At 39.8% G+C, this 25378-nt stretch overlaps 2 protein-coding genes and 4 gene segments (V, D, J or C); 5 read left to right on the top strand and 1 right to left on the bottom strand.

Moving 5' to 3' along the window:
• Window positions 1-25378, bottom strand: part of LOC118220446 (titin-like) — a 435810-nt gene that overhangs the window by 180820 nt on the left and 229612 nt on the right. The gene's annotated exons all lie outside the window — the stretch shown is intronic.
• Window positions 1290-1807, top strand: LOC118220497. The segment is given in 2 exon segments: window positions 1290-1400; window positions 1494-1807. Coding segments are annotated over 2 exon segments (360 nt in total).
• On the top strand, window positions 3414-18990 carry LOC118220466. The segment is given in 2 exon segments: window positions 3414-3490; window positions 18620-18990. Coding segments are annotated over 2 exon segments (402 nt in total).
• On the top strand, window positions 9276-10043 carry LOC118220473. The segment is given in 2 exon segments: window positions 9276-9404; window positions 9599-10043. Coding segments are annotated over 2 exon segments (393 nt in total).
• On the top strand, window positions 20567-21098 carry LOC118220505. The segment is given in 2 exon segments: window positions 20567-20679; window positions 20773-21098. Coding segments are annotated over 2 exon segments (357 nt in total).
• The window catches only part of LOC118220452 (immunoglobulin gamma-1 heavy chain-like), a 147741-nt gene continuing 144605 nt past the window's right edge, over window positions 22243-25378 (top strand). Inside the window, exons 1-2 of the mRNA XM_035404330.1 lie at window positions 22243-22365; window positions 22562-22874. Of these exons, the coding sequence (XP_035260221.1) occupies window positions 22320-22365; window positions 22562-22874 (359 nt within the window). The 5' untranslated portion in view covers window positions 22243-22319. The remainder of the gene's footprint in view (window positions 22366-22561; window positions 22875-25378) is intronic.

Genomic DNA, 25378 nt, shown 5'->3' with positions numbered 1-25378 from the left:
AAGTCAAGATATAAACCTTCCTGTTCTTGGTACATCTACAGGATGTCCGTAGACAACAATTAACTGGGATCACTGGATATTAGCTTACAGAGAAACATAAAGATGCACAAAATGCTCCTCATTGTGGATTCAGTCCCCAGAGAATTTCCTATAAAATTCATACACAACGTAAGCTTCACCTTTAAGACAGAGAGGGAGGATCTCACACCGCAGTCCTACTAAAAAAAAGCTCTGCCCCTTTTTCTGTTTAAATATGAGCACAGCCTCTAAGCCCTGGAGTGGAGAGAAGGCAGCTCACTGCAGCTCATCTGCAACCCAAACCATGTTCCCTGCATCTCTGCAGAAGGTCCTGGCAGCTGCATCCTGTGAGTTTCTGTTTCTGTCCAACTGCTTAAAACCAGAGGAACGCCCCACCCAAAAATAAATTAAAAGAAGAATTCTGGCTTTGGCCTCTGCCTACTGCCACACAGTCTTAGGGTTTTTTTATTGAAATGTTGTGAAATTCAAAATTTTTCTTTCTTAAAGTGTCCATTCACAGGTTTCTCTCAGTCAGTCTGAATCAGAAGTGAGGGCAACAGTGCGTTGTCTAAAGTTCTAAAAATACACTACCACTGTATCTTCAATTATCAGTAATTACACTGTATATTTTAATGCATCATTAAAAACATGTATTGCATTCATGAGATAGTCCTGAGACAAACAATTATTCAAAATACTATAATATCATTTCAATGATGTGTAATTATATATCAAAACAACATCTGAAACTTCATTTAGCTTCTTCACAATGCTTAAGAATTTTAAAGGAAATCTACCACAAATTCAGGTGAAATAGTGGCAGAAGCAGCCTACTGTTTCTAATTCTCCTCCAGGAGGGGGCACCATATTATCAAAATATTAGCACAAAATATGTATTATAAATACAGGGTCAAGAATTTAACACTGGATATCAGGATGCTTTCTATATTGTGTGATCGTATGATGTCTGTCTTGGACACTCGCATTAGATTGACTTGTGATGAACTGAGTACTGGGGAGCTCCTGACTCCACTCTCCCACCCTCATCTGCCAGGAAACTCCCTGCATTCACTATGAATAATAATGCAATAATCAGCCATGGAAGAGAGACCCATGGCTGTAATGATGGACAATACTTATAACTGCTATATGATCTGCACCCCATCTACAGCTTTGTCTGCTCTATTTAAACAGCGTGTGATCTGCCCACCCAGTGAGGAGGAGTTCATGCAAACTCTGAGCTCTTCCTTCTACATTTACCTCTCTGCACTGAGGGACTGTTGTCAGAAACTGACTGAAGGACTATCATCTCATACTGCAGTCCCCGACTTTCATCATGACTGTTATAACCAGCCTGCTTCTGATTTCAGTATTCTTTACCAGTATGTTTAAATTTCTCATTCCTTTAGTTCTTACTAAAATGTTGATTTGTGATGTAGTGGATTGTGAGTTCTAAGTATTTCTCAATTTTACAGGTGTTAAAAGTCAGACACTGACTGAGTCTGAACCCGCAGTCAAAAAGCCTGGAGAATCCCACAAACTGACCTGTACAGCCTCTGGGTTCACATTCAGTGGTTATGGTATGCACTGGATCAGACAGGCTCCTGGGAAGGGGCTGGAGTGGGTTGCTTACATTAGCTCTAGCAGTGGCACCATCTACTATTCCCAGTCTGTTCAGGGACGATTCACCGTCACCAGAGACAACAGCAAGAACCAGCTGTATTTACAGATGAACAGGCTGGCAGCTGAAGACACTGCAGTGTATTACTGTGCCAGAGACCCACAGTGAGAGAGAGTGAGGGGAGAGCCGCACAAAAACCTCTTCCCCTTTATCACACAGTACTACTGTAAATAACTGGATTTACTGGCCATATTAAATAATACATTTTTTAAATGAAAAATAAATATCAAATACTGTTGGTGTCCATAGTTTGTTGGATACACATGTCTATATCAGAAGGAAAAGAAGCATGTTCCCATAAGCTTTTCATATTGATCAGATAACAATGCAATTTTTTGTGAAACATAAGCTTAAAAATCTCCTCCATTCAAAAATATGATTTCTTAATGTCAACTCCTTTTGGAAGCATGCCTTTCACTATGCAGATTGATTTTTGAGCAGAACGTGTCACCAGAGTGCCGTTTTCACATTATTCTACTAAAGGCGAAGAGCATCTGCTTACTTCCCTAAAAATTGTTTTGATAGGATTTTAAATTGACATTTCGAGTCACTACTGTCATTAACTATTCCCTGACGCCCATTGCCATAAGTGTAGGTGAGAATCAGGGATGCTGATCAGAATATATATTTGTTATATGAAGTGCACAATAAAGCCTGTGTGCGTCTCAAAATTGCAGACTGTGTGGTTTGTAGGGAGAGGAACATCAGAACCCATCACGTTGTTGAGGCAAAAGAGTAGAGTAAGAGTGCAGATTTTGTATAGAGTACAGTTTAGTACCATTTATCTTCATGTAAACTAACACATTGCTTAGTCCATCCCATTAGCATTATAAATGAGTTTACGCAAACAGCAGTTCCTGATACAATGCTACCTGTTCTTGTCATACCTATAATTCATTAATAAAAAACACTATATAAACAGATATATTGAGATATACTCCTCGTTTTTCATTGGAGCACAAACATATACAAAGATCTGCTGTCATTTGTTATCCCTGAAGTTATCAAGAAAATGAGAAGGGCAGCTGTGGCAAACAAGCCTGCCACAGGCCACCGAAGTGGCTTTCCAAGGGGCCCTCCAGCACAGAGACACAGGGAGATGATGCTCAAATAGTCCACATTTATTTACGATGGTTTGGCAAGATGTTACTGCCAAGGAGCAGCTGTTAAAACACTGTCATGGCAGAGAGGCTCCCCTGGGATGGCAGATTTAACCTGTGCGCACTGATTACCGGACTACGCACAGGTGCAGCCACCCCTGTTCCTGGGTCCAATTAGCCTGGCCAATTATCTAATTAATAAACAATTATCTAACTAGCCAGGTCTAATTAACTTGACCCAGGGCAGGTGTGGCTGCTTAAACCAGCCATCCTTACACCACAGCAGCACTCTTTTGTGTTTTTATCAATCTAGTTGGAATGTTGTACATTGCGCAGATATTCAAATCAAAATATCTTGAACATTCATTCGGTATTAACCCATAAGTAATGTTACAGATCAAAAGTCCAGAGCAATGTTAGTGGAAGCAGTCTTCTGTTTTTTTATTCTATTCCAGGAGGGGGCAGCAGTCCTCCTCATAATGGATATTCATACTCTCTGAATTTATTTTGTTTTTCTTCTTCCTCCAACCCCTAGAAATTTAAACAAATTCAGTCCACAGTATTTCCTATAAAAGCCACTGAGAATTATCCTCCCAACACCGGAGCATCACCTGCTAGACAGAGAGGGGAGATCTGTGTTTGGCAATGGGAGTGATTGTAGCATTAGCAGTGTTGCTGGGAACTTTATCTTGTAAGTGAGCATGCTGCATTCATATTTTTATTTTAAATGAAAATGATGATTTTCTTTTAAATTAGTTTACTTATAATAAGATTAAATCATATGTTTTAAGTGTTTGCAGTTTGTTTCTATAATTACACTGCTTATTGATATACTCACCAATATCTTTTTATTTCTGTCTGCACAGACGGTCACTGTGTTGAACTCACACAGTCAGGCTCTACGGTTTTAACACCAGGGCAGTCTCTGACCATCTCCTGTAAAGTCTCTGGGTATTCCCTGACTGATAGCAGCTATGCTACAGGCTGGATTAGACAGCCTGCAGGGAAAACTCTGGAGTGGATTGGGTTAATCTATTATAATGGAAACACTCGTTTAAAAGATTCACTAAAAAGCAAGTTCACCATTTCGAGAGACACCTCCAGCAGCACAGTGACTTTGAAAGGGAGCAGCCTGCAGACTGGAGACACAGCTGTGTATTACTGTGCCCGAGAGTCACAGTGAGAGAAAGTCATGTGGGAGTGATACAAAAACTACTTCACACTTCAGTTCACAGTCAGCAACAGAAACAGTATTGCTTAAATATGAATTATCTGTAGCCAAAAGTATTAACTAAATGTCAAAAATTGATATAAGCAAATTGATATATCTGAGGATTGAATATAATTTTTAATCACAAATATCAATGACATTTTTGTAAAGAATACCTGAATGTAGAATAAGCTGAAAAGTGGTCAGAAACTGAACATGAAGAAGGAGAAGTAAAACACCATGGGGAAACAGATTTAAAATGGAAAACACTGGGGAATAAATTACTCTTTGTAAAGAATGTATTTGAGCAGTAATTTATATGCACATTCATGGGTTATTGGTTATTGCTGTGAATGGTTTACATATTGATGAACATATGTTTCCTATGTGAAAAGACATTTGGAGTGCTGAAATGTGAGCTTAGTTCTGGGAAATATAAGTTGGAACTGCTGTTATTGGGTCTTCTCTCTGTACCAATCACAATAATCGAACCCTGAGCACAATCACTGGGACACTGTGCTGTAGGAGATTCAGTCGTTCTGATAGGATTTTAAATTGACATCCCAACTCACTGTTGTCATTAAATATTCCATGACACCCATCACCATAAGAGTTGTTGGGGGGCAGGGAGGCTGATCAGAATATACTTGCTGATCAGTACATTCTTTGAGCTGCTCTTACACGCTCAGATTACATTCCTCTGGTTTAAATGGTTCTCTGCGAGCAGCATATTTCAATTTTAACATTTCCTTTAAAGTATTTGCTGACAAATAACTCATTTTAGACTGAAAATCTGTTGTTAGAAATCTGAGTTGACAATAAATATATTGTGTTCGTGTTATTTGTTATCTAGAAAAAAATGTATAACTTTCAAGGGGTCTGAATACTTTCATAAGGCAGTATATATCTGGAGACCAGGATATTATATGAGCCACTCTTACACACTGAGACAACATTCATTTGGTATAATATGTCCTCTGAACAGCACTACAGTGAAGATCACACTGCTGTAGACAAGATGCTTTGGAGCAGCAGGAATGGAGCAGAACTGCATGGCTACTGAACATGGAACATGGCTCTTTAAATAATGTCATTTCCCTCTTGACTGTAATGCATGGTATGTGGGAAACCATGAACTACAACCTTACAATCTAACAGTTCTCATATAGTATTTGCAGTCTACAGCTCTGACGGCTCTATTTAAACAGTGTGTGATCTGCCCACCCAGTGAGGAGGAGTTCATGCAAACTCTGAGCTCTTCTTTGTACATTTACCTCTCTGCACCGAGCGAGGAAGGACTGCTGTTGGAGACTGACTGAAGGGCTAGCATATCAACTGTAGAAGTCTTTCACCATGAATATTATAATCAGCCTGTTTCTGATTACAGTAATCTTTACCAGTAAGTTTAAATTTCTTATTCTTTTAGTTTTTTCTAAAATGTTTTGTGAGGTTGTCAATAGTGAATTCTAAGTCTTTCTTAATTTCACAGGTGTTAAAAGTCAGACACTGACTGAGTCTGAACCAGCAGTTAAAAAGCCTGGAGAATCCCACACACCGACCTGTACAGCCTCTGGGTTCACATTCAGCAGCTCCTGGATGCACTGGATCAGACAGGCTCCTGGGAAGGGACTGGAGTGGGTGGCTGAGATCAGTAGTGCTTGTGGCAGCACATACTATGCCACGTCTGTTAAGGGAAGATTCACCATCTCCAGAGACAACAGCAAGAACCAGCCGTATTTACAGATGAACAGGCTGGCAGCTGAAGACACTGCTGTGTATTACTGTGCCAGAGACACACAGTGAGAGAGAGTGAGGGGAGAGCCGCACAAAAACTTCTTCCCCTTTATCACACGGTGCTACTGTAAATAACTGGATTTACTGGCCAAATTAAATAACAATACATTTTTTAAATGTAAAATAAATATCAAATAATGTTGGTGTCCATAATTTATTGGACACACATGTCTTCATCAGAAGGAAAAGAAGCATGTTCCCATAAGCTTTTCATATAGATCAGATAACAATGCAATTTTGGTGAAAAAAAAGCTTAAAGACCTCCTCCACTCAAAAACATGTTTTCTTAATGTTATCTCCTTTTGGAAGCATGCCTTTCACTATGCAGATAGATTTTTGAGCAGAACTTGTCGCCAGAGCATCCGTTTCACATTCTTCCACTGAATACGAAAAGCTTCTCCGTACTTCCCTGAAATCTGTTCTGATAGGATTTTGAATTGACATCCCGACTCACTGCTGTCATTAAATATTCCCTGACTCCCATTGCCATAAGTGTAGGTGAGAATCAGGGATGCTGTTCAGAATATATGTTTGATATTTGAAGCGCACAATAAAGCCTGTGTGCGTCTCAGAATTGCAGACTGTGTGGTTTGTAGGGAGAGGAACATTAAAACCAATCACATTGTTTTTGAGGCAAAAGACTACAGTAAGATTACAGATTTGCACAGAGTACCATTCAGTAGTATTTCTCTTCATGTAAATTAGCACATCACTTAGTATATCACATTAGCATTTTCAATTAGTTTACGCCAACACTAATTCCTGATACAATGCTACCAGTTATAGTCATATATGTAATTTACTCATAAAAACACAATATACACAGATATATTGAGATATACACCTGCTTTTTCGTGGGAGCACAAACATTTACAAATATCTGCTGTCATTTGTTTTCCCTGAAGTTACCAAGAAAATGAGAAGGACAGCACTCTTCTGTGTTTTCATCAATCTAGTTGGAATGTTGTACATTGCACAGATATTCAAATCATAATATCTTGAACATTCATTCGGTATTAACCCATAAGAAATGTTACTGATCTAAATTCCAGAGCAATGCTGTTGGAAGCAGACTTCTGTTTTTCATTCTACTCCAGGAGGGGGCACTAGTGCTCCTCATAATGGATATTCATACCCTCTGAATTTATTTTGTTTTTCTTCTTCCTCCTACCCCTAGAGAATTAAACAAATTCAGTCCACTGTATTTCTTATAAAAGCCACTGAAAATTATCCTCCTAACGCAGGAGCATCACCTGTAAGACAGAGAGGTAGATCTGTGTGTGACAATGGGAGCTATTGTAGCATTAGCAGTGTTGCTGGGAACTTTTCCATGTAAGTGAAAAAGTTAATATTGCTGTTAATAATACTGCTCCAATGCGGTTGTGTTGTTCTTTGGAGTATATGTCATAAAATAGATTATAAGTCATTTCTGTGTGCAGTATGAGCTTTTCATTTGCAATATTGTCGTCTTTTCACAGACAGTCACTGTGTTGAACTCACCCAGCCAGATTCTTTGGATGTGAAACCAGGACAGCCTCTGACCATCTCTTGTAAAGTCTCTGGGTATTCCCTGACTGATAGCAGCTATGGTACACACTGGATTCAACAGCCTGCAGGGAAAGCTCTGGAGTGGATTGGACGATATTGGAAGAATGACGCTAACACTGCTTATAAAGATTCACTAAAGAGCAAGTTCACCATCTCTTTAGACACGTCCAGCAGCACAATGACTTTTCAGGGGAGCAGCCTGCAGACTGGAGACACAGCTGTGTATTACTGTGCCCGAGAGTCACAGTGAGAGAAAGTCATTTGATAGCAAAACAAAAAGCCTTTCACACTTCATTTGAGTGAGTCAATTCATTGAAATGGGAGAACCAGTCTTCAGTCATAAATATTCTCCCTCATAATTTGTACCATTCCTGGCTATTCTTAATTTACCAGAAGTAAAAAAACTGCAACAAAAAGTATTTTGAGTTGTTAAGCACCACCCCACCCCAACAATAAAGATTTAAGTTACTAAAATTGCTATTTGGAGTACATTCATTCATCCATCCATTATCTATACCCACTTATCCTGGTCAGGGCAATGGGGGTGCAGGAGCCTGTCCCTGCATGCATTTTGCTAGAGGCAGGAACACACCCCGGACAGGTTGCCAATCTATTACATGGAGTATAATTTTACACATTATATATTTAGACGTACATACTGTTTAAACTCCTAAGTCTCCTGTAAGGATATAACAGACTTCACTTTCAAAAAAATTTGATTTAGCTTTGAGCTCATCTGATTTTTTCTCCATGGAAGCAGAGGCATACACAAAAATCTGCTGTCATTTACATTTTGCCTGTAGTTAAATTTGTTAGCAGGATAATGTACTGAAAATAAGACAAGACAGATTTCAAGTGTATTTCTAGCAATATTTTCTAGAATGTATTGCATTGCACAGATATTCACATCATAACTAAATAAACAATAATAAACATCCATGAGCACTTTTTCTGATCTAAATTCCGGAGTAATGCAGGTTTAAAAAGCCTCCTGCATTTAATTCTACACCAGGAGGGGGCAGCAGTGCTCCTCATAATGGAAATTCTGACCCTCTGAATTAATCCTGGAGCATGACCTGTAGGACAAAGAGGGGAACTGTAATCTCTTGGAAGCACGAACACCAGCAGACCCGTAGATGAGACCCTGAGAAACCATTTCATAAAGGGACAGAAGAGCAGTCTTCAACTGTCAGTTTTGAGCTTTTCAGTAAATGTAGTTAAAATGCCAGATTGTGATATAAATAAGAGTAAGTAAACATGTGAAAAAAGTAGAAGTTTGCAGTGAATTTAGTAACAGTTATAGCCCACCAGCATGGTTCCACACCCGCCTCCTAAAACATACCTCTGAGTGCAGGGGGCTCAGACCCCAGTTCTGGAGGTCTGCAGTCTCTGGTGTGTTTTGAGAAGTCCTTTCAATCAGCCAAGTCAAGTCAAGTTTATTTAAAGCGCAATATCACAAAGGTTGGGAAAGAAGTGCAAGGGTAATTTCAGGCATAAAGTTCTATTGCACTGGAGACTGAGAACTCTATCCTGCGGTGTCCTGTGTTAACTCTACTGCTCTGGCACGGGGGGTCAGAGTTTACTTTGTTGATTGAACTCTTCTTTGAACGTGACTCTTCTGTTATGTTTTGACTCTGCTGAATTGATCGTTTCCCCATGCATTGGCTCAACTGATTTGATTCCAGTTTTGCACTCAAACTCTAACTAATAAATTATATACTGGCCTCATTAGTCACATTCCTCTATTCAGCATTGGCTCCTGTGGCATGGCACCCCAATGTGGCGGCTTTTCTTCCACTGATTCACCTCCCGTAGCCTGCACTGCCTCCACAGGCATGACTCTTCCAGTCTGCACTGACTCCCTGGGGGTGACATCTCAATGTGTGGAAACAGGAAGAGCTGTATGTAAATCTGGCCTGTGTGTCACCGTCTATAACAGACCGTTCCTGTGAGAGCAGAGGGACAGTGATGCGCGCCAGTCAAAGTCGTCCTCACTGCAACTGCACTGCAAATATGATCCGTCTGCTCCTTCCCCTCTTGGCCTTCCTGCCATGTAAGTGGTTGATGACTTCAGTCTGGGATCTTCACGTCGCCACTGTTATGTTGTTTATGTCAAATATGTTCCATTTAGAATGGGACTAAACTAGATACGTCACCCAGTCATAACGGCATGATAGTAATGACTATCAGTTTGCGATAACGTGGATTAACCCACGTTTTAATCCTGCTTTTAATCTCCTGTTTTAGGTCTGGACGCCATCACTTTGACCTCCTCCCCCGCTCAGGCCAAGTCACCTGGAGGGTCCGTGAAGGTGTCCTGTCAGGTTTCTGGGTACGCCTTGACAGATTACGGCACGAGCTGGATTCGGAAGCGTCCGGGGAAAGCCATGGAGTGGATGGGAATCATCTGGGGAGGCGGAAGCATCGACTCTCCCACGCCGTTCAAGAGCCGGTTCACCATCTCCAGAGACAGCAGCAACGTGCTGTACTTGGATATCAGCAGCCTGCAGACTGAGGACACAGCCGTGTATTACTGCGCTCGACTAACACAGTGACGCAGGGCGGTGCCGCGTCTGTGCATAAACCCACAGGCTGCCTCAGAGACAAACGGCCTCGTGCTCCCCTCCAGATCAGTGAGAGAATCCTAATGCTGGGCCAGCTGCATTTTATTAAGACTCCTGAAGGGGTACAGGTACAGCATCGTTGCTACATAAAAAAGTGATAGAAATATTTATATACTGTGATTCACACAAATCCATAATCTACAGTTTTTACCTCTCTCCCGTCCCCACATTCTTTCCTATGGTACAGAGCCACAGACACATATTCAGCTTGTATTTGGACATTTTCACTTGAGTCTTCCCTGTAGTTTTTTTTTTTTTTTTTTGCTTTATTCAGCATTTAGATTTTTGTTTCTTTTATGTCTCGTTTTATTGCGAATAAATGTGTTTCAAAATTGAATTTCAGGTGGGTTTTGAGCATGGGAATAAAATAAATAATTAATTGATCATTTTTATTAAAACAAATTCAAAATGTTTTAGAGCGAACAAGCACTGAAAAGAAACAGAGATGAGTTTTGCAGTTTAAAAATGGAAGTTTTGTTCCCTATCAAACTCCTGTGGACATATACATGAATGTAATGTGATGTAATGTGGTTTGCATAGCTGCAGAATATATGAAGACTTTGTTCATTTTTCCTTTTCTGTCCTGAACTGATGAAGGACATTTAACAAGTAATCAATGAATGAATGAATTTATTTGATGATTAAAAAGCACATGTAACACTGCACTGCAGTCATTACATACACTAAAATCACAGAGGATGAAAACACAATAAAGCCCGAAGGCTTATTTCCATTGTGGTCCTCCAGTGTAACACTTAACACTCTACAAGATAAAAGCAAAACAACAACAAGACAGGAAACGACAATACAATCAATATATAAATAGCAGGCGGCGGGGTAGCTATGTCAACAGGCTCATGCTTTCTTGGTCATAAAAGTTAAAATTGAATATTCTACATGGTACTTTGTAACCATTTCTTTAAGGCCACTTTAAACGTGCTCCGTGAAACACTCAGTTTCAGGTTTGTGGGCAGATTATTCCACTATACTGCTGCACAGCAGAGAAATGTGTTTTTGCCCATTAGGCTATTGAATCATAAAGGTATGAAGTCTGTCGAGCTACCTCTTGTAAAGTAGCTATGAGTGTCTCTTAGTAGTAGGACAGGTCTAATAATGCGTGTGTTCTCCAAACAAGGAGAAAAGAAAATCGTCAGGGTTAGAAAGGACCTGATGGACCCTGTGTGATCCCAGCATCTCACACCACAGTCCGACTAAATAAAGCTCAGCCCCCTTTTCTGTTTAAAAATGACCACAGCCTCTAAGCCCTGGAGAGGAGAGAAGGGCAGCTCACTGCAGCTCATCTGCAACACAAACCATGTTCCCTGCATCTCTGCAGAAGGTCCTGGCAGCTGCATCCTGTGAGTTTCTGTTTCTGTCCAACTGTGTAAAACCAGAGGAACGCCCCACCCAAAAATAAATTAAAATAACAGTAATTATTATTCTGGCTTCTGACTACTGCCACACAGCCGTGCAATTTTTAAATTTTTGGTAGAAATGTCATGAAATTCATTTTTTTTTCTGCCTCAAAGTGTCCATTTCAAAATGTTGCTAGATTTCCAACAATTTCATAAGAAAGGTTCATTTTTCAGCAAAAAAATGTATTCTTTCACATTATTTTGTGTGGTATTAAGTAACATTCTCACACATTTGCTGGAATGTTTTGAGATTTCAACAGCATCTGGAGAGTTAGAGCATTTTAATGATGGGAAAATAGCTATCAATACTTGATTTAGATGTGTTGCATTAGAAATTTAAATTAATATATTTTACAATATTGCCAATATTTGCACAGGAAAGGAACATTTTCTGTAATGAAACATTCAGTAAGTAATGTTTTTGGTACATTCAGACCAACTAAGCGTTTATATACACACTGTACACTTTATGTAAATAGGAATTCCCATGAGAGGCGGTTATGTAAATCCCATGAGCCCCATGTTCTTTAAAACACAGAAATTACAGAACATACCCAGTGACGAGCAGCACTGTTCACTTCTTGCCTTTTGTTGCTGTAAATGAAATAAAAATGGAGGCCTTAGTGTTCATCATAGCTTTGCTGTTTGCGTTTAAATGTAAGGACACAGCTGATTTCATTCCCTCTTTTCTCCTGTCTCACAACACTTGATTGAGTGGTGCTACAGCACTGGCTATAGAACTGTTGTAAAACTGTGTTTTTGTCCCCTTCTGCAGATGTTCATTGTGACATCACACTGACAGAGTCTGCTCCACAGATGAAGAAGCCTGGAGATTCCGTGAGGCTCTCCTGCAAAATTACTGGATTCTCACTCAGCAGCTACAGTGTGCACTGGGTTCGACAGGCTCCAAACAAAGGGCTGCAATGGGTCGGATATTACCGCGGTTCTTCTGACGATCGTTTCAATGTTACAGAAGATTCATCCAACAGCATTGCTTACTTAGACATCACCAATCTCCAGTCCTCAGACACAGCTGTGTATTACTGTGCCCGAGAGGCACAGTGAGAGAGTTTAAGGCCCTGCTGTACAAAATGCCTCCACAGATGATTTAGCAGGCAGTGTGTGACTGGCTGTGCTGTATGGCCTAAAGACATTATCTGTTATTGTTTTTCTCCTGGATTTCCACCATAAGGCTTCATCACACATTTTTAAACAAAGTTGAAATTAATTTAAGAAAATAACAACTACATTTAATCCAACTTAATTATATGTGTTAAATTATTCCTCTATATTAAGCTCGCAGTGGATTCAAAGTGAACAATAGCTTGAGTAACAAGCGAAAGTTTGTAAAACACAAAAACTGCAGACTTTGGCATGATTACACAATGGGGATATAGACGCAGGAGCATGTTTTCTTTATAATATTTTATGGGATATATGATTTACAAAACAAGCTCCTGAATCAAAACCCTTGAACATAATGCATATACACTTCAACATTATGGCAATAAACAACACAAACTTTTAATTTGTCCTTTATTATTTTCATTTTATAAATGGTAATAACATAATCATTCATTCCACTGAGATTTCTTAAACACATAATCATCCTAATTTGCATAAGCTGGGTTGCAATGTTGGCGCACAGACATGCATATTTAACTAGACAGGCAAGCACACCTTCAGCTAACCTAATCTTGTGACGCCCCAGAAGTAAGCCAGTACTGCACATGTTGAGTGCAAAACACTGGCGCTCCCATTGAAGTGAATGAGGAATATCAGACTTTTGAAGGCAAAATAAAACTTTCCAGATGATATTTTGAAACTCCATTAATGATCATTACATTTCATATGTAAAGCAGATTTTTTTCAAAAAGCCAATATGTAATAAAACATTTATCTGGATTTACCAACCATTGATCTCAAACATAATGAAATGTATGATCACAAGAGTTTGACTGAAGAGATTACCTTTGGTTGTTAAATCACCTTAGTTTTCTACGTTGAATTAAATTTGGCAAGTGAATTGCCATTACTTCCTAGGCTTCACTGCTTGAACCCTCCTAGACTCCAACCCTCACCCGTTCCTATGTACACTCTATGCATTGGTGGAAGCAGTCTGCTTTTTAACATTCTCCTCCAGAAGGGGGCAGCAGCACTGGTCATCCTATCCATTATCTATACCCTCTTATCCTGAGCAGGGTCACGGGGGTGCTGGCTGGTGCCTATCCCAGCATGCAATGGGCAAGAGGCAGGAATACACCCAGGACAGGCTGCCAATCTATCGCAGGGCACACACACACACCATTCACTCACACACTCATACCTATGGGCAATTTAGAGTCTCCAATCGGCCTACCTGCATATCCTTGGACTGTGGGAGGAAACCGGAGTACCTGGAGGAAACCCACATGGACACAGGGAGAACATGCGAACTCCACACAGAAAGGCCTAAGCTGAGATTCGAACCCATAACCTTCTTGCTGTAAGTCGCCGGTACTACCCACTGCACCACCATGCCACTCAGCACTGCTCGTAATATGAAAATATTGGTTAAATAAGACTAGTGTTACAAATACAGGGTCCAGTGTTTAACAGTGGATATCAAGCTGCTTTCTGTAGTGTGGCCAGATGCTGTCTCCCTGGGACACTCTCATTAGGCCCGGTCCACACCTCTTACCTCGCCTGTGCGTGACGGTCGCGGAACCTCTTGCTTTTCATTTCGGCGCCCATGTTAGCAGGTTAGAGCAGCCACACAGCCTGCGTGAGACGCGCGTCTGAGGCGCGGCTCGAGCCTCGCTGCTGCGGCACGTCATCTAGAGTTTCAGCGTGGAGCCTATTTCTCACGAGTGAGGTGCGCGGTTCTCAGCTAAAATAGAAAATAGTGAAAGAGCTGTTGATAGTCATATTGATAGAATACCAGTAACATTACATAACTGACACCTTTCACTATAGTTTCAATGACTAGGATATATCTGAATATGTCACAGACATGAAAAAATGTGAAGAGGGATTGCTGTATATTTTTTATTTATTTATTTTTATTCTTCTTCTTATTATTTTTTTTATATAATTGAGCACACGCTTCTTAACCCTTTTCTGTCTAAACTAAATATAAATTAAATTTATAATGAAATGAAATCAAACATTCTCTTATTGATGGCCATTATCAAGGGCAAACTCAATGTAGAAAGATAGGGCTGGCAGTAGCAGCGCCGCAGCAGCAATGCTGGTGTTATGGACACACACATGCATGTGAGCCGCTGCAGTTCGGCGAGGTAGCCGTCACACACAGGCGAGGTAAGCAGTGTGGACCAGGCGTTAGACTGACTGGTGATGTACTGAGTACTGGGGAGCTCCTGACTCCACTCTCCCACCCTCACCTGCCAGGAAACTCCCTGCATTCATTATGAATAATAATGCAATAATCAGCCATGGAAGAGAGACACATGGCTGTAATGATGGATAATACTTATAACTGCTATATGATCTGCATCCCATCTACAGCTCTGACTGCTCTATTTAAACAGCATGTGATCTGCCCACCCAGTGAGGAGGAGTTCATGCAAACTCTGAGCTCTTCCTTCTACATTTACCTCTCTGCACTGAGGGAGGAGGAACTGTTGTTGGAGACTGACTGAAGGGCTAGCATATCAACTGTAGAAGTCTTTCACCATGAGTATTATAACCAGTCTGTTTCTGATTACCGTAATCTTTACCAGTAGGTTTAAATTTCTTATTCTTTTAGTTCTTTCTAAAATGTTGATTTGTGCGGTAGTGGATTGTGAGTTCTAAGTCTTTCTTAATTTCACAGGTGTTAAAAGTCAGACACTGACTGAGTCTGAACCAGCAGTTAAAAAGCCTGGAGAATCCTACACACTGACCTGTACAGCCTCTGGGCTCACATTCAGCGGCTACTGGATGGCCTGGATCAGGCAGGCTCCTGGGAAGGGACTGGAGTGGTTGGGATATCGGTATGACAGCTCTAGCGTGTACTACGCCCAGTCTATTCAGGGAAGATTCACCATTTCCAGAGACAACAGCAAGAACCAGCTGTATTTACAGATGAACGGCCTGACAGCTGAAGACACTGCTGTGTATTACTGTGCCCGATACACACAGTGAGAGAGAGTGAGGGGAGAGCTGCACAAAAACCTCTTCCCCATTATCACACAGAGCAATCATATATAACTGTATTTACTGTCTTATTTAAATATTTTTTTAAAAAAACATTAAAAGAAATATCAAACAATTTTTCGTTTATTGTATGCACATTTATACATCAGTAAGAAATAAATTAAGCATGTACCTGGAATCTTTCCAAGTTGAACAAATTGCAATGCAATATTGGTTAAAGAAAAACTAAAACTTTCTTTCATTAACATTTTCAATTATGATGTCATTAATTTACATGCAGTCGTGAGACACATCCCCCAGTGGTGTTTTTTTATGATTCATAAAGACCTGATTTGGTGATACATAATAGAAATTGTGACCCATTTTGTTATGGCTTTATGCATATTTCGTATTGGTGTGGGTACCTTTAGGAGAAGAGCAGTCTCTAGTGGAAGAAAGGAAGACCTGGCAATCCAAATTACATCATTATGTATTCAATGAGAATATTAAAATATAACCAGATGGCTTTACTGTTTACTGTTTACTTTTTTAAACCAGAATAATGTACCCCAAACAGGACAAATAAGCAAGTACTCTTGTTAAATTCAGTTTATTTCTTGTGATCTAAATGGAATGTATTCCAATGCGTATAAATCTGTATGGTAACTTCATAAGCCTTATTTCTGAAACAATATAATGCCACCAAAATAAATCACTGATCTAAATTCTCAAGTTATGCTAGTGGAAGCAGTCTGCTATTTTTGATTTTACAACAGGAGGGGGCAGCAGATGCTCCTCATAATGGACATTCTGTTCTGTTTCTCTCCTTCCTCCAACCTCCGGTGATTTAAACAAATTCAGTCCACAGTATAAAGCCCACTGAGAATTCTCCTCCAAACTCTGGAGCATCACCTGTAAGACAGAGAGGGAGATCTGTGTGTGACAATGAGAGTTATTATAGCATTAGCTGTGTTGCTGGTGACTTTATCTTGTAAGAATGCTATTTTCATAATCTTAATTTATAGAACAATGATTCTGTGACATTTTTCAAATGATTTACTTTCAAATAAGAGCAAATAGGTCAATTATATTGTGTATGTTTCCATAATTATGTTGCTTTTTGATGAATGCAGCAATACCTTTTTATTTCTGTCTCCACAGATGGTCACTGTGTTGAACTCACACAGCCAGGCTCTATGACTGTAAAACCAGGGCAGCCTTTACCTATCTCCTGTAAAGTCTCTGGGTATTCCCTGACTGATGACAGCTACGCTACACACTGGATCAGACAGCCTGCTCTGGAGTGGGTGGCAGGCATATGGTCGGATGGAAGAACAGCTTATAAAGATTCACTAAAGAATAAGTTCACCATCACCAGAGAACCCTCCAGCAGCACAGTGACTTTGAAAGGGAGCAGACTGCAGACTGGAGACACAGCTGTGTATTACTGTGCGCGAGAGTCACAGTGAGAGAAAGTCATACAAAAACTGCTTCACACTTCAGTTCACACAGTCAGCAACAGAAATAATATTGTTTAAATATGAATCCAGAAGTCCAGAAGTATCCAGAAGTCTTAACCTAATGTCAACAAGTGAAATAAGCAAATTCAGATTTATAAGGATTGAATATATTTTTTTCACAATGAACATCAATGACATTTTTATATAGAAAACCTGAATGTAGAATAAGCTGAAAAATGGTCAGAGACTGAGCATGAAGGAGAAGTAAAACACCATGGGAAAACAAATTTTAAATGGAAAACACTGGGGTGTAAATTACTATTTGTAAAGAATTCATTTGAGAAGGAATTTATATGCATATTCACGGATTGGTTGTACTTCAATATGGTTTACATAATGATTGACATTGCAACAGTTTCCTATGTTAAAATACATTTGGAGTTGTTCCTGTTGGCTGTGTTTAGTGCTGGGAAATATAAGTTGGAATTGCTGTTATTGGAGCTTTTCTCTGTTCCAAGCACAATAATCAAAGCCTGAGCACAGTCACAGGGACACTGTATAGCAGGAGATTCAGCTGTTCTGATAGGATTTTAAATAGACATCCTGACTCACTGCTATCATTAACTATTCCCTGACGCCCATTGCCATAAGTGTAGGTGAGAATTAGGGATGCTGATCAGAATATATGTTTGTTATATGAAGCGCACAATAAAGCCTGTGTGGGTCTCAGAATTGCAGACTGTGTGGTTTGTAGGGAGAGGAACATCAGAATCCATTACATTGTTGTTGAGGCAAAAGAGTACAGTAAGATTACAGATTTGTACAGAGTACCATTCAGTAGTATTTCTCTTCATGTAACTTAGCACATCACAACAGAATATCACATTAGCATTTTCAATAAGCTTACACCAACACAAGTTCCTGATACAATGCTACCAGTTCTAGTCATATCTGTAATTTACTAGTAAAAACACAATATAAACAGATATATTGAGATATACACCTGCTTTTTCATGGGAGCACAAACATTTACAAATATCTGCTGTCATTTGTTTTCCCTGAAGTTACCAAGAAAATGAGAAGGGCAGTACTCTTTTGTGTTTTTATCAATCTAGTTGGAATGTTGTACATTGCGCAGATATTCAAATCATAATATCTTGAACATTCATTAGGTATTAACCCATAAGAAATGTTACAGTTCAAAAGTCCAGAGCAATGGTGGTGGAAGCAGTCTTCTGTTCTTTTATTCTATTCCAGGAGGGGGCAGCAGTCCTCCTCATAATGGATATTCATACCCTCTGAATTTATGTTGTTTTTCTTCTTCATCCAACCCCTAGAGATTTAAACAAATTCAGTTCACTGTATTTCCTATAAAAGCCACAGAGAATTCTCCTCCCAACACAGGAGCGTTACCTGTAAGACAGAGAGGGAGATCTGTGTGTGACAATGGGCGCTATTGTAGTATTAGCTGCGTTGCTGGGAACTTTATCTTGTAAGTGAGCAAACTCTATACATATTTTCTATTTTAAAATGTAAAAATGATGTGATGTTTTCCAAAGTTTTACTTTAAAATAAGCAGTTTCTTTTTGTTTCCACGAGCATATTGAATACTGAAATATTCACAAATGGTTTTTTTAACTTCTGTCTCCACAGATGGTCACTGTGTTGAACTCACACAGCCAGGCTCTATGGCTGTAAAACCAGGAGAGTCTCTGACCATCTCCTGTAAAGTCTCTGGGTATTCCCTGACTGATAGCAGCTACTGTACAAACTGGATCAGACAGCCTGCAGGGAAAGCTCTGGAGTGGGTTGGATATATATGCTCTAGCGGGGGCACTGGATACCAAGATTCACTAAAGAGCAAATTCATCATCACCAGAGACACTTCCAGCAGCACAGTGACTTTGCAGGGGAGCAGCCTGCAGACTGGAGACACAGCTGTGTATTACTGTGCCCGACACACACAGTGCAGTAAAGCCACAGCAGACCTGTACAAAAACCCACCCTGATGAGTGTAGTGGCAGAACACAATTATTAAAGAGCTCTGTGAAGTTCATGCCCCAAGTGGTCGGTACATGAATTAAAGTATTGTCTATCGTTTGTGCTATGTTTGCACTGATGAAATGTAAATCCCATAATGGTTTATGACCTGTGTTTGTAACTCAAAATTTGTAAATTGAATTGCCAGTTGGAGAGTATGCATTGTAGATTTGAATATTATTTTTCTAGATTGTTTGTCTAAAGATCCAGCTGCATAAATGGACTGTATTTAAAAAATATATAATTCACATTGTCTGCTTTTATTGTGAAACCATTAATGCAGAGGTAATAAGTGCATTATGAACATCCAGAAGGTGAGTGCTTTATGAAAGCCTAATTCCTTTATAAATAAAATAGAATGAAACCCATTTCTGACACACTTTATCGCTACATTTGAGAGGCATGTACTGTAGTTAGTTATTGCCACTTAAATAAAGGAGATATGCTCCACAGTACAATTTAAGTACAGTACATGAAAATGAGTAGCTCATTACTGTACTCAAATAAAAGGACCAGAAACAAACCTTCCCGTTATTGGAAAATCTACAGTTTATCTGTATACAGCAATATACTGAGATCACTTCACATTAGTCCCCAGAGAAGCACAACAAAGCACAAAATCTGCTGTCATATTTGTGTTTCCAGTAGTTAATTTTTTTTTTACCTGGGTAATATATAGAAAATAAGACAAGACAGCCCTCTAGATGGAATGTATGACATCTTGCAGATATTCAGATCATATTTATGTCAACATTCATTCGGACTGTAATTCCTCATCATTTTTACTGGTCTAAATTCCTGACTAATTCCGATGAGAGCAGTCTCCTATTTTTAATTCTCCTCCAGGAGGGGGCAACAGTGCTCCTCTTTGTAGTTATCCTGCAGTCTCTGACTTTGCCTCCCTGAATTTGTGTTGTTTTTTGTCTTCCTCTAAGACTGTGCATTTCCTGAAACATAAGCATTAAACACTTGTTGCAGTAGACAACTCAACTATTGTAGGTGAGCTTCATTATTGCCATTATATAAATAGTAATAACATGATAGTTCATTGGAGTGAAATTTAATCAACCCATGAGCATTGTATTTTATCTACAAAATATTTAGCTGTAATAGTGGTGGAAGCAGCTTGCTGTTTCTAGTTCAACTCCAGGTGGGGCATCATAACATCAAAATATTAGCATAAGACATGTATTAAAAATACAGGGTCAAGGATTTAACACTGGATGTCAGGATTCTCTCTGTATTCATATGCTGTGTGTCTTGGACACTCTCATTAGACTGACTGGTGATGTACTGAGTACTGGGGAGCTCCTGACTCCACTCTCCCACCCTCACCTGCCAGGAAACTCCCTGCATTCACTATGAATAATAATGCAACAATCAGCCATGGAAGAGAGACACACGGCTGTAATGATGGATAATACTTATAACTGCTATATGATCTGCACCCCATCTACAGCTCTGACTGCTCTATTTAAACAGTGTGTAATCTGCCCACCCAGTGAGGAGGAGTTCATGCAAACTCTGAGCTCTTCCTTCTACATTTACCTCTCGGCACTGAGGGAGGAGGAACTGTTGTTGGAGACTGACTGAAGGGCTAGCATATCAACTGTAGAAGTCTTTCACCATGAGTATTATAACCAGCCTGTTTCTGATTACAGTAATCTTTACCAGTAGGTTTAAATTTCTTATTCTTTTAGTTCTTTCTAAAATGTTGATTTGTGAGGTTGTCAATAGTGAGTTCTAAGTCTTTCTTAATTTCACAGGTGTTAAAAGTCAGGCACTGACTGAGTCTGAACCAGCAGTTAAAAAGCCTGGAGAATCCCACAAACTGACCTGTACAGCCTCTGGGTTCACATTCAGCAGCTACTACATGGCCTGGATCAGACAGGCTCCTGGGAAGGGACTGGAGTGGGTGACCAGCATCAGTGGTGGCAGCAGCACATATTATGCCACGTCTGTTAAAGGAAGATTCACCATCTCCAGAGACAACAGCAAGAACCAGCTGTATTTACAGATGAACAGCCTGACAACTGAAGACACTGCTGTGTATTACTGTGCCCGAGACCCACAGTGAGAGAGAGTGAGGGGAGAGCTGCACAAAAACCTCTTCCCCATTATCACACAGTGCTACTGTAAATAACTGGATTTACTGGCCTAATTAAATAACAATACATTTTTAAATGAAAAATAAATATCAAATGTTGGTGTCCATAGTTTATTGGATACACATGTCTTCATCAGAAGGAAAAGAAGCATGTTCCCATAAGCTTTTCATATTGATGAGATAACAATGCAAATTTGGTGAAACAAAAGTGTTTTCTTAATGTCAACTCCTTTTGGAAGCATGCCTTTCACTATGCAGATTGATTATTGAGCCGAACTTGTCACCAGAGCGTCCGTTTCACATTTTTCCACTGAAGATGAAGAGCATCTCCGTACTTCCCTAAAAATTGTTCTGATAGGATTTTAAGTTGACATCCCAACTCACTGCTGTCATTAAATATTCCCTGACTCCCATTGCCATAAATGTAGGTGAGAATCAGGGATGCTGATCAGAATATATGTTTGATATATGAGGCGCACAATAAAGCCTGTGTGCATCTCAGAATTTCAGTCTGTGTAGTTTATAGTGAGAGGAACATTAAAACCAATCACATTTTTGTTGAGGTAAAAGATTACAGTAAGATTACAGATTTGTACAGAGTACAGTTTAGTACCATTTGTCTTCATGTAAATTAGCACATCACTTAGTATATAACATTAGCATTATCAATTAGTTTACGTCAACACTAATTCCTGATTAAATGCTACCTGTTCTAGTCATATCATAATTTACTAATAAAAACACAATATAACCTGATATATTGAGATATACACCTGCTTTTTCATGGAAGCACAAACCAAATATTTGCAAATATCTGCTGTCATTTAATTTCCCTGATGTTACCAAGAAAATGAGAAAGACAGCACTCTTTTGTGTCTTCATTAATCTAGTTGGTATGTTTGGATATTCAAATCATAACATCTTGAACATTTATTAGGAATTAACATGTAGAAATTGTTACTAATCTAAATTCCAGAGTAATGCTAGTGGAAGCAGTCTTCTGTTTTAAACTCTCCACCAGGAGGGGGCAGCAGTGCTCCTCATAACCGATATTCTGACCCGCTGAATCTTGTTTTTCTCTTCCCTCCAACCACCAGAGATTTAAACAAATTCAGCCCACAGTATTTCCTATAAAAGCAACTGAGAATTATCCTCTTGACACAGGACCGTCACCTGTAAGACAGAGAGGAAGATCTGTGTGTCACAATGGGAGCTGTTGTAGCATTAGCAGTGTTGCTGGGAACTTTATCTTGTAAGTAAACAGGCTGAATTCATATTTTATTTATTTTAAAATAAATTCTTCAGTGATAATTTCCAGTTTTACTTACTTTTAGCATTAAATAAGTAAAATTAAGTTCATAATTCTAATAGATTTCTCTGTTTATTTCTATGATTATATTATTTATTGATATACCTCCATATCCTATTTTTTATTTCCATCTCCACAGACGTTCGCTGTGTTGAACTCACACAGCCTGGCTCTGTGGTTGTAAAACCAGGACAGTCTCTGACCATCTCCTGTAAACTCTCTGGGTATTCTGTGACCGATAGCAGCTATGCTACACACTGGATTCGACAGCCTGCAGGGAAAGCTCTGGAATGGATCGGGCGATATTATGTGGATGGGGGAACCAACCAATATCTTTATAAAGATTCCCTGAAAAGCAAGTTCGCCATCTCTATAGACACGTCCAGTAACACCGTATCTTTACGAGGGAGCAGCCTGCAGACTGGAGACACAGCTGTGTATTACTGTGCCCGAGAGTCACAGTGCAGCAAAGCAACGCTAGAGCTGTACAAAAACTCATCACACTGAGTGTCACCACTGAACACACACATTCTACCTGCATGTAATGCTCACTGTCCCCATATTCACCATTACGTGTTGATATAATTTTAAGTCTAATATATTAGTTTTGATTTCAACTTTTAAAAAATTGTTTTTTCATCAGCATTAAAAGAGAGACATTGAAGTGAGACTGCGATTCAGTCAAAATGTATCCTTCATCCTACTTTATTCTTCACATACTGTAAACAGAAGAGAAGAACAAAAAAAGAAGCTGTTTTTTAAATAAATACAAATATTCATTACTCTACACAGCTACTGCTGTCCCACTCCTGTCTGAAGGGAAAGTTTGGAAATCCAGTTTGAGCTGGTTCTATACCTGTGAAGATCTTTATAAACAGTGTGTGATCTGCCCACCCAGTGAGGAGTAGTTCATGCAAACTCTGAGCTCTTCCTTCTACATTTACCTCTCTACACTGAGGGAGGAGGGACTGTTGTTGGAGACTGACTGTAGGACGATCATTACCGACTCCAAAGGCGTTTGAGTTTTTAAGTCTTTCTTAATTTCACAGATGTTAAGTCTGAACCAGCAGTAAAAAAGCCTGGAGAATCCCACAAACTGCCCTGTACAACCTCTGGGTTCACATTTAGCAGCTACTATATGCACTGGATCAGGCAGGCCCCTGGGAAGGGACCGGAGTGGGTTGCCTACATTGGTACATCTAGTTCACCCATCTACTATTCCAAATCAGTTGAGGGAAGTTTTGTTATATCCAGAGATGACTCCAACAGTAAGTTGTAGTAAAACTGTCACCACAGCAGACTTCAGCGAATTCATTCTGTTTGTATTGTCTCTACACCAAAGTAAAGAGAATCTAAGCATTGAAAGTAAACTTGTTGTGTTTTTCTTTGTAAGAAAGAGATGTTATTTATTTTGATAGATAATGTACATTTCATTCTATCTTTAAAAAAAAAAAAACATATACTCTATGGATTATACACATTCTTCACTGGCTTAAGAAATAAACAGCACAGTTAAAACTATAGGATAGACATGAGAAAATGTGTCAGAGCACAATAGAAATCAGTGTATAGAAGGGGGGGGGGGGTGCAGTATTTCCTGAACAGATGGGGCTTCAGGTTATGTCTGAAGGTAGAGAGGGACTCTGCTGTCCTGGCTGAGGTGGGCAGGCTGTTCCACCATTGGGGAGGCAGTAGGAAGAAGAGTCAAGGCTGGGAGGAGTGATGACCAGGTCACTGCAGGGATGGGAGAGCTAGGCGCCCAGAGGCAGCAGAGCATAGAGCACAGATTGGGGTGCAGGACTGCACCAAGGCCTGAATGTATGGGGTGCAGCTCATTTAGCAGCCTTGCAGCCACCAGGAGGCAGTGAAGGGAGTTCAGGTGGGGGGAGGGGGTATGGTAAATTTGGGGAGGTTGTGGTGTTCTGGATGAGCTGAAGGGGCTGGAGAGAGTGCTGTGTAAGCCCAGTCAGGAGGGAGCTGCAGTAGTCCAGTCAGGAGATGACTAGAACTTGAAGCAGGAGCTGGGCAGCATCTCTGGTGAGGAGGGGTCTGATTCTGCAGTGTTGTAAAGTGCAAACCTGCAGGAGCATGTTATGGCCGTGATGTGGGTCGTGTAATACTGCTGACTGTCTCAAGTCACACTGAGAGTCCTGGCGGTCTGGGCAGCAATCACTAATGCAGATGGAGAGGTCCTGCAGAGGACATGATTTTTCAGGAGAAAAGAGCAGCTCTGTCTGGTCAAGGTTTAGATTGAGCTTTTGCGCAGAAAAGCAAAGTAAGTTGCTATGTGCGAAAGATGTATTAACTTTTAAAATATTTATGTCAGTAAGGTGTGGGAGGACCGATCAGTACAATTTCTTTAAATGTAAATGGACATAATATCAATCTAACATCAATCTGCAGGTTCGTGGTATATCTGTTATCCATGAATAAAGACCATATACCCTATATTAACAGGCATAATGAGATCACATGTTTTTCACAATAGCACAATCATCCACAAAACAATCTGTGGTCATGTATATTTGGTTGTACCTGTAGATTTATTATGAGGGTAATTACACACTCAAATCCAAGACATAAAACAGGACACTAATGAACATCATTGTACTTTTAGCATTCAAGATGGAATGTATATAATTGGACTTTTATTCAAATCATAATTGCATGAATATTCATTCTGAATTTTTAGCTTCAGCATTGTTACTGATGTAATTTCCAGAGTTACGCAGGTGGAAGCAAACTACTGTTTTTAATTCTGCTCCAGGAGGGGGCAGCAGTGCTCCTGATAATGGGTATTCGGACCCTCACAACTCATTGTTTTATTTCCATCCTCCAACACCCAGAAATTTAAATAAATTTAGGTCATAGTCCTTCCTATAAAAGCCACTGAGAATTCTCTTCCCAACACAGGAGCATCACCTGTAAGACAGAGAGGGAGATCTGTGTGTGACAA

Source organism: Anguilla anguilla, chromosome 2 (assembly GCF_013347855.1).
Source record: "Anguilla anguilla isolate fAngAng1 chromosome 2, fAngAng1.pri, whole genome shotgun sequence".
In the NCBI taxonomy this organism is placed as follows: Eukaryota; Metazoa; Chordata; class Actinopteri; order Anguilliformes; family Anguillidae; genus Anguilla; species Anguilla anguilla.
The sequence above is the reverse complement of the archived record's forward strand: the minus strand, read 5'-3'. Positions and strand labels throughout refer to the sequence as shown.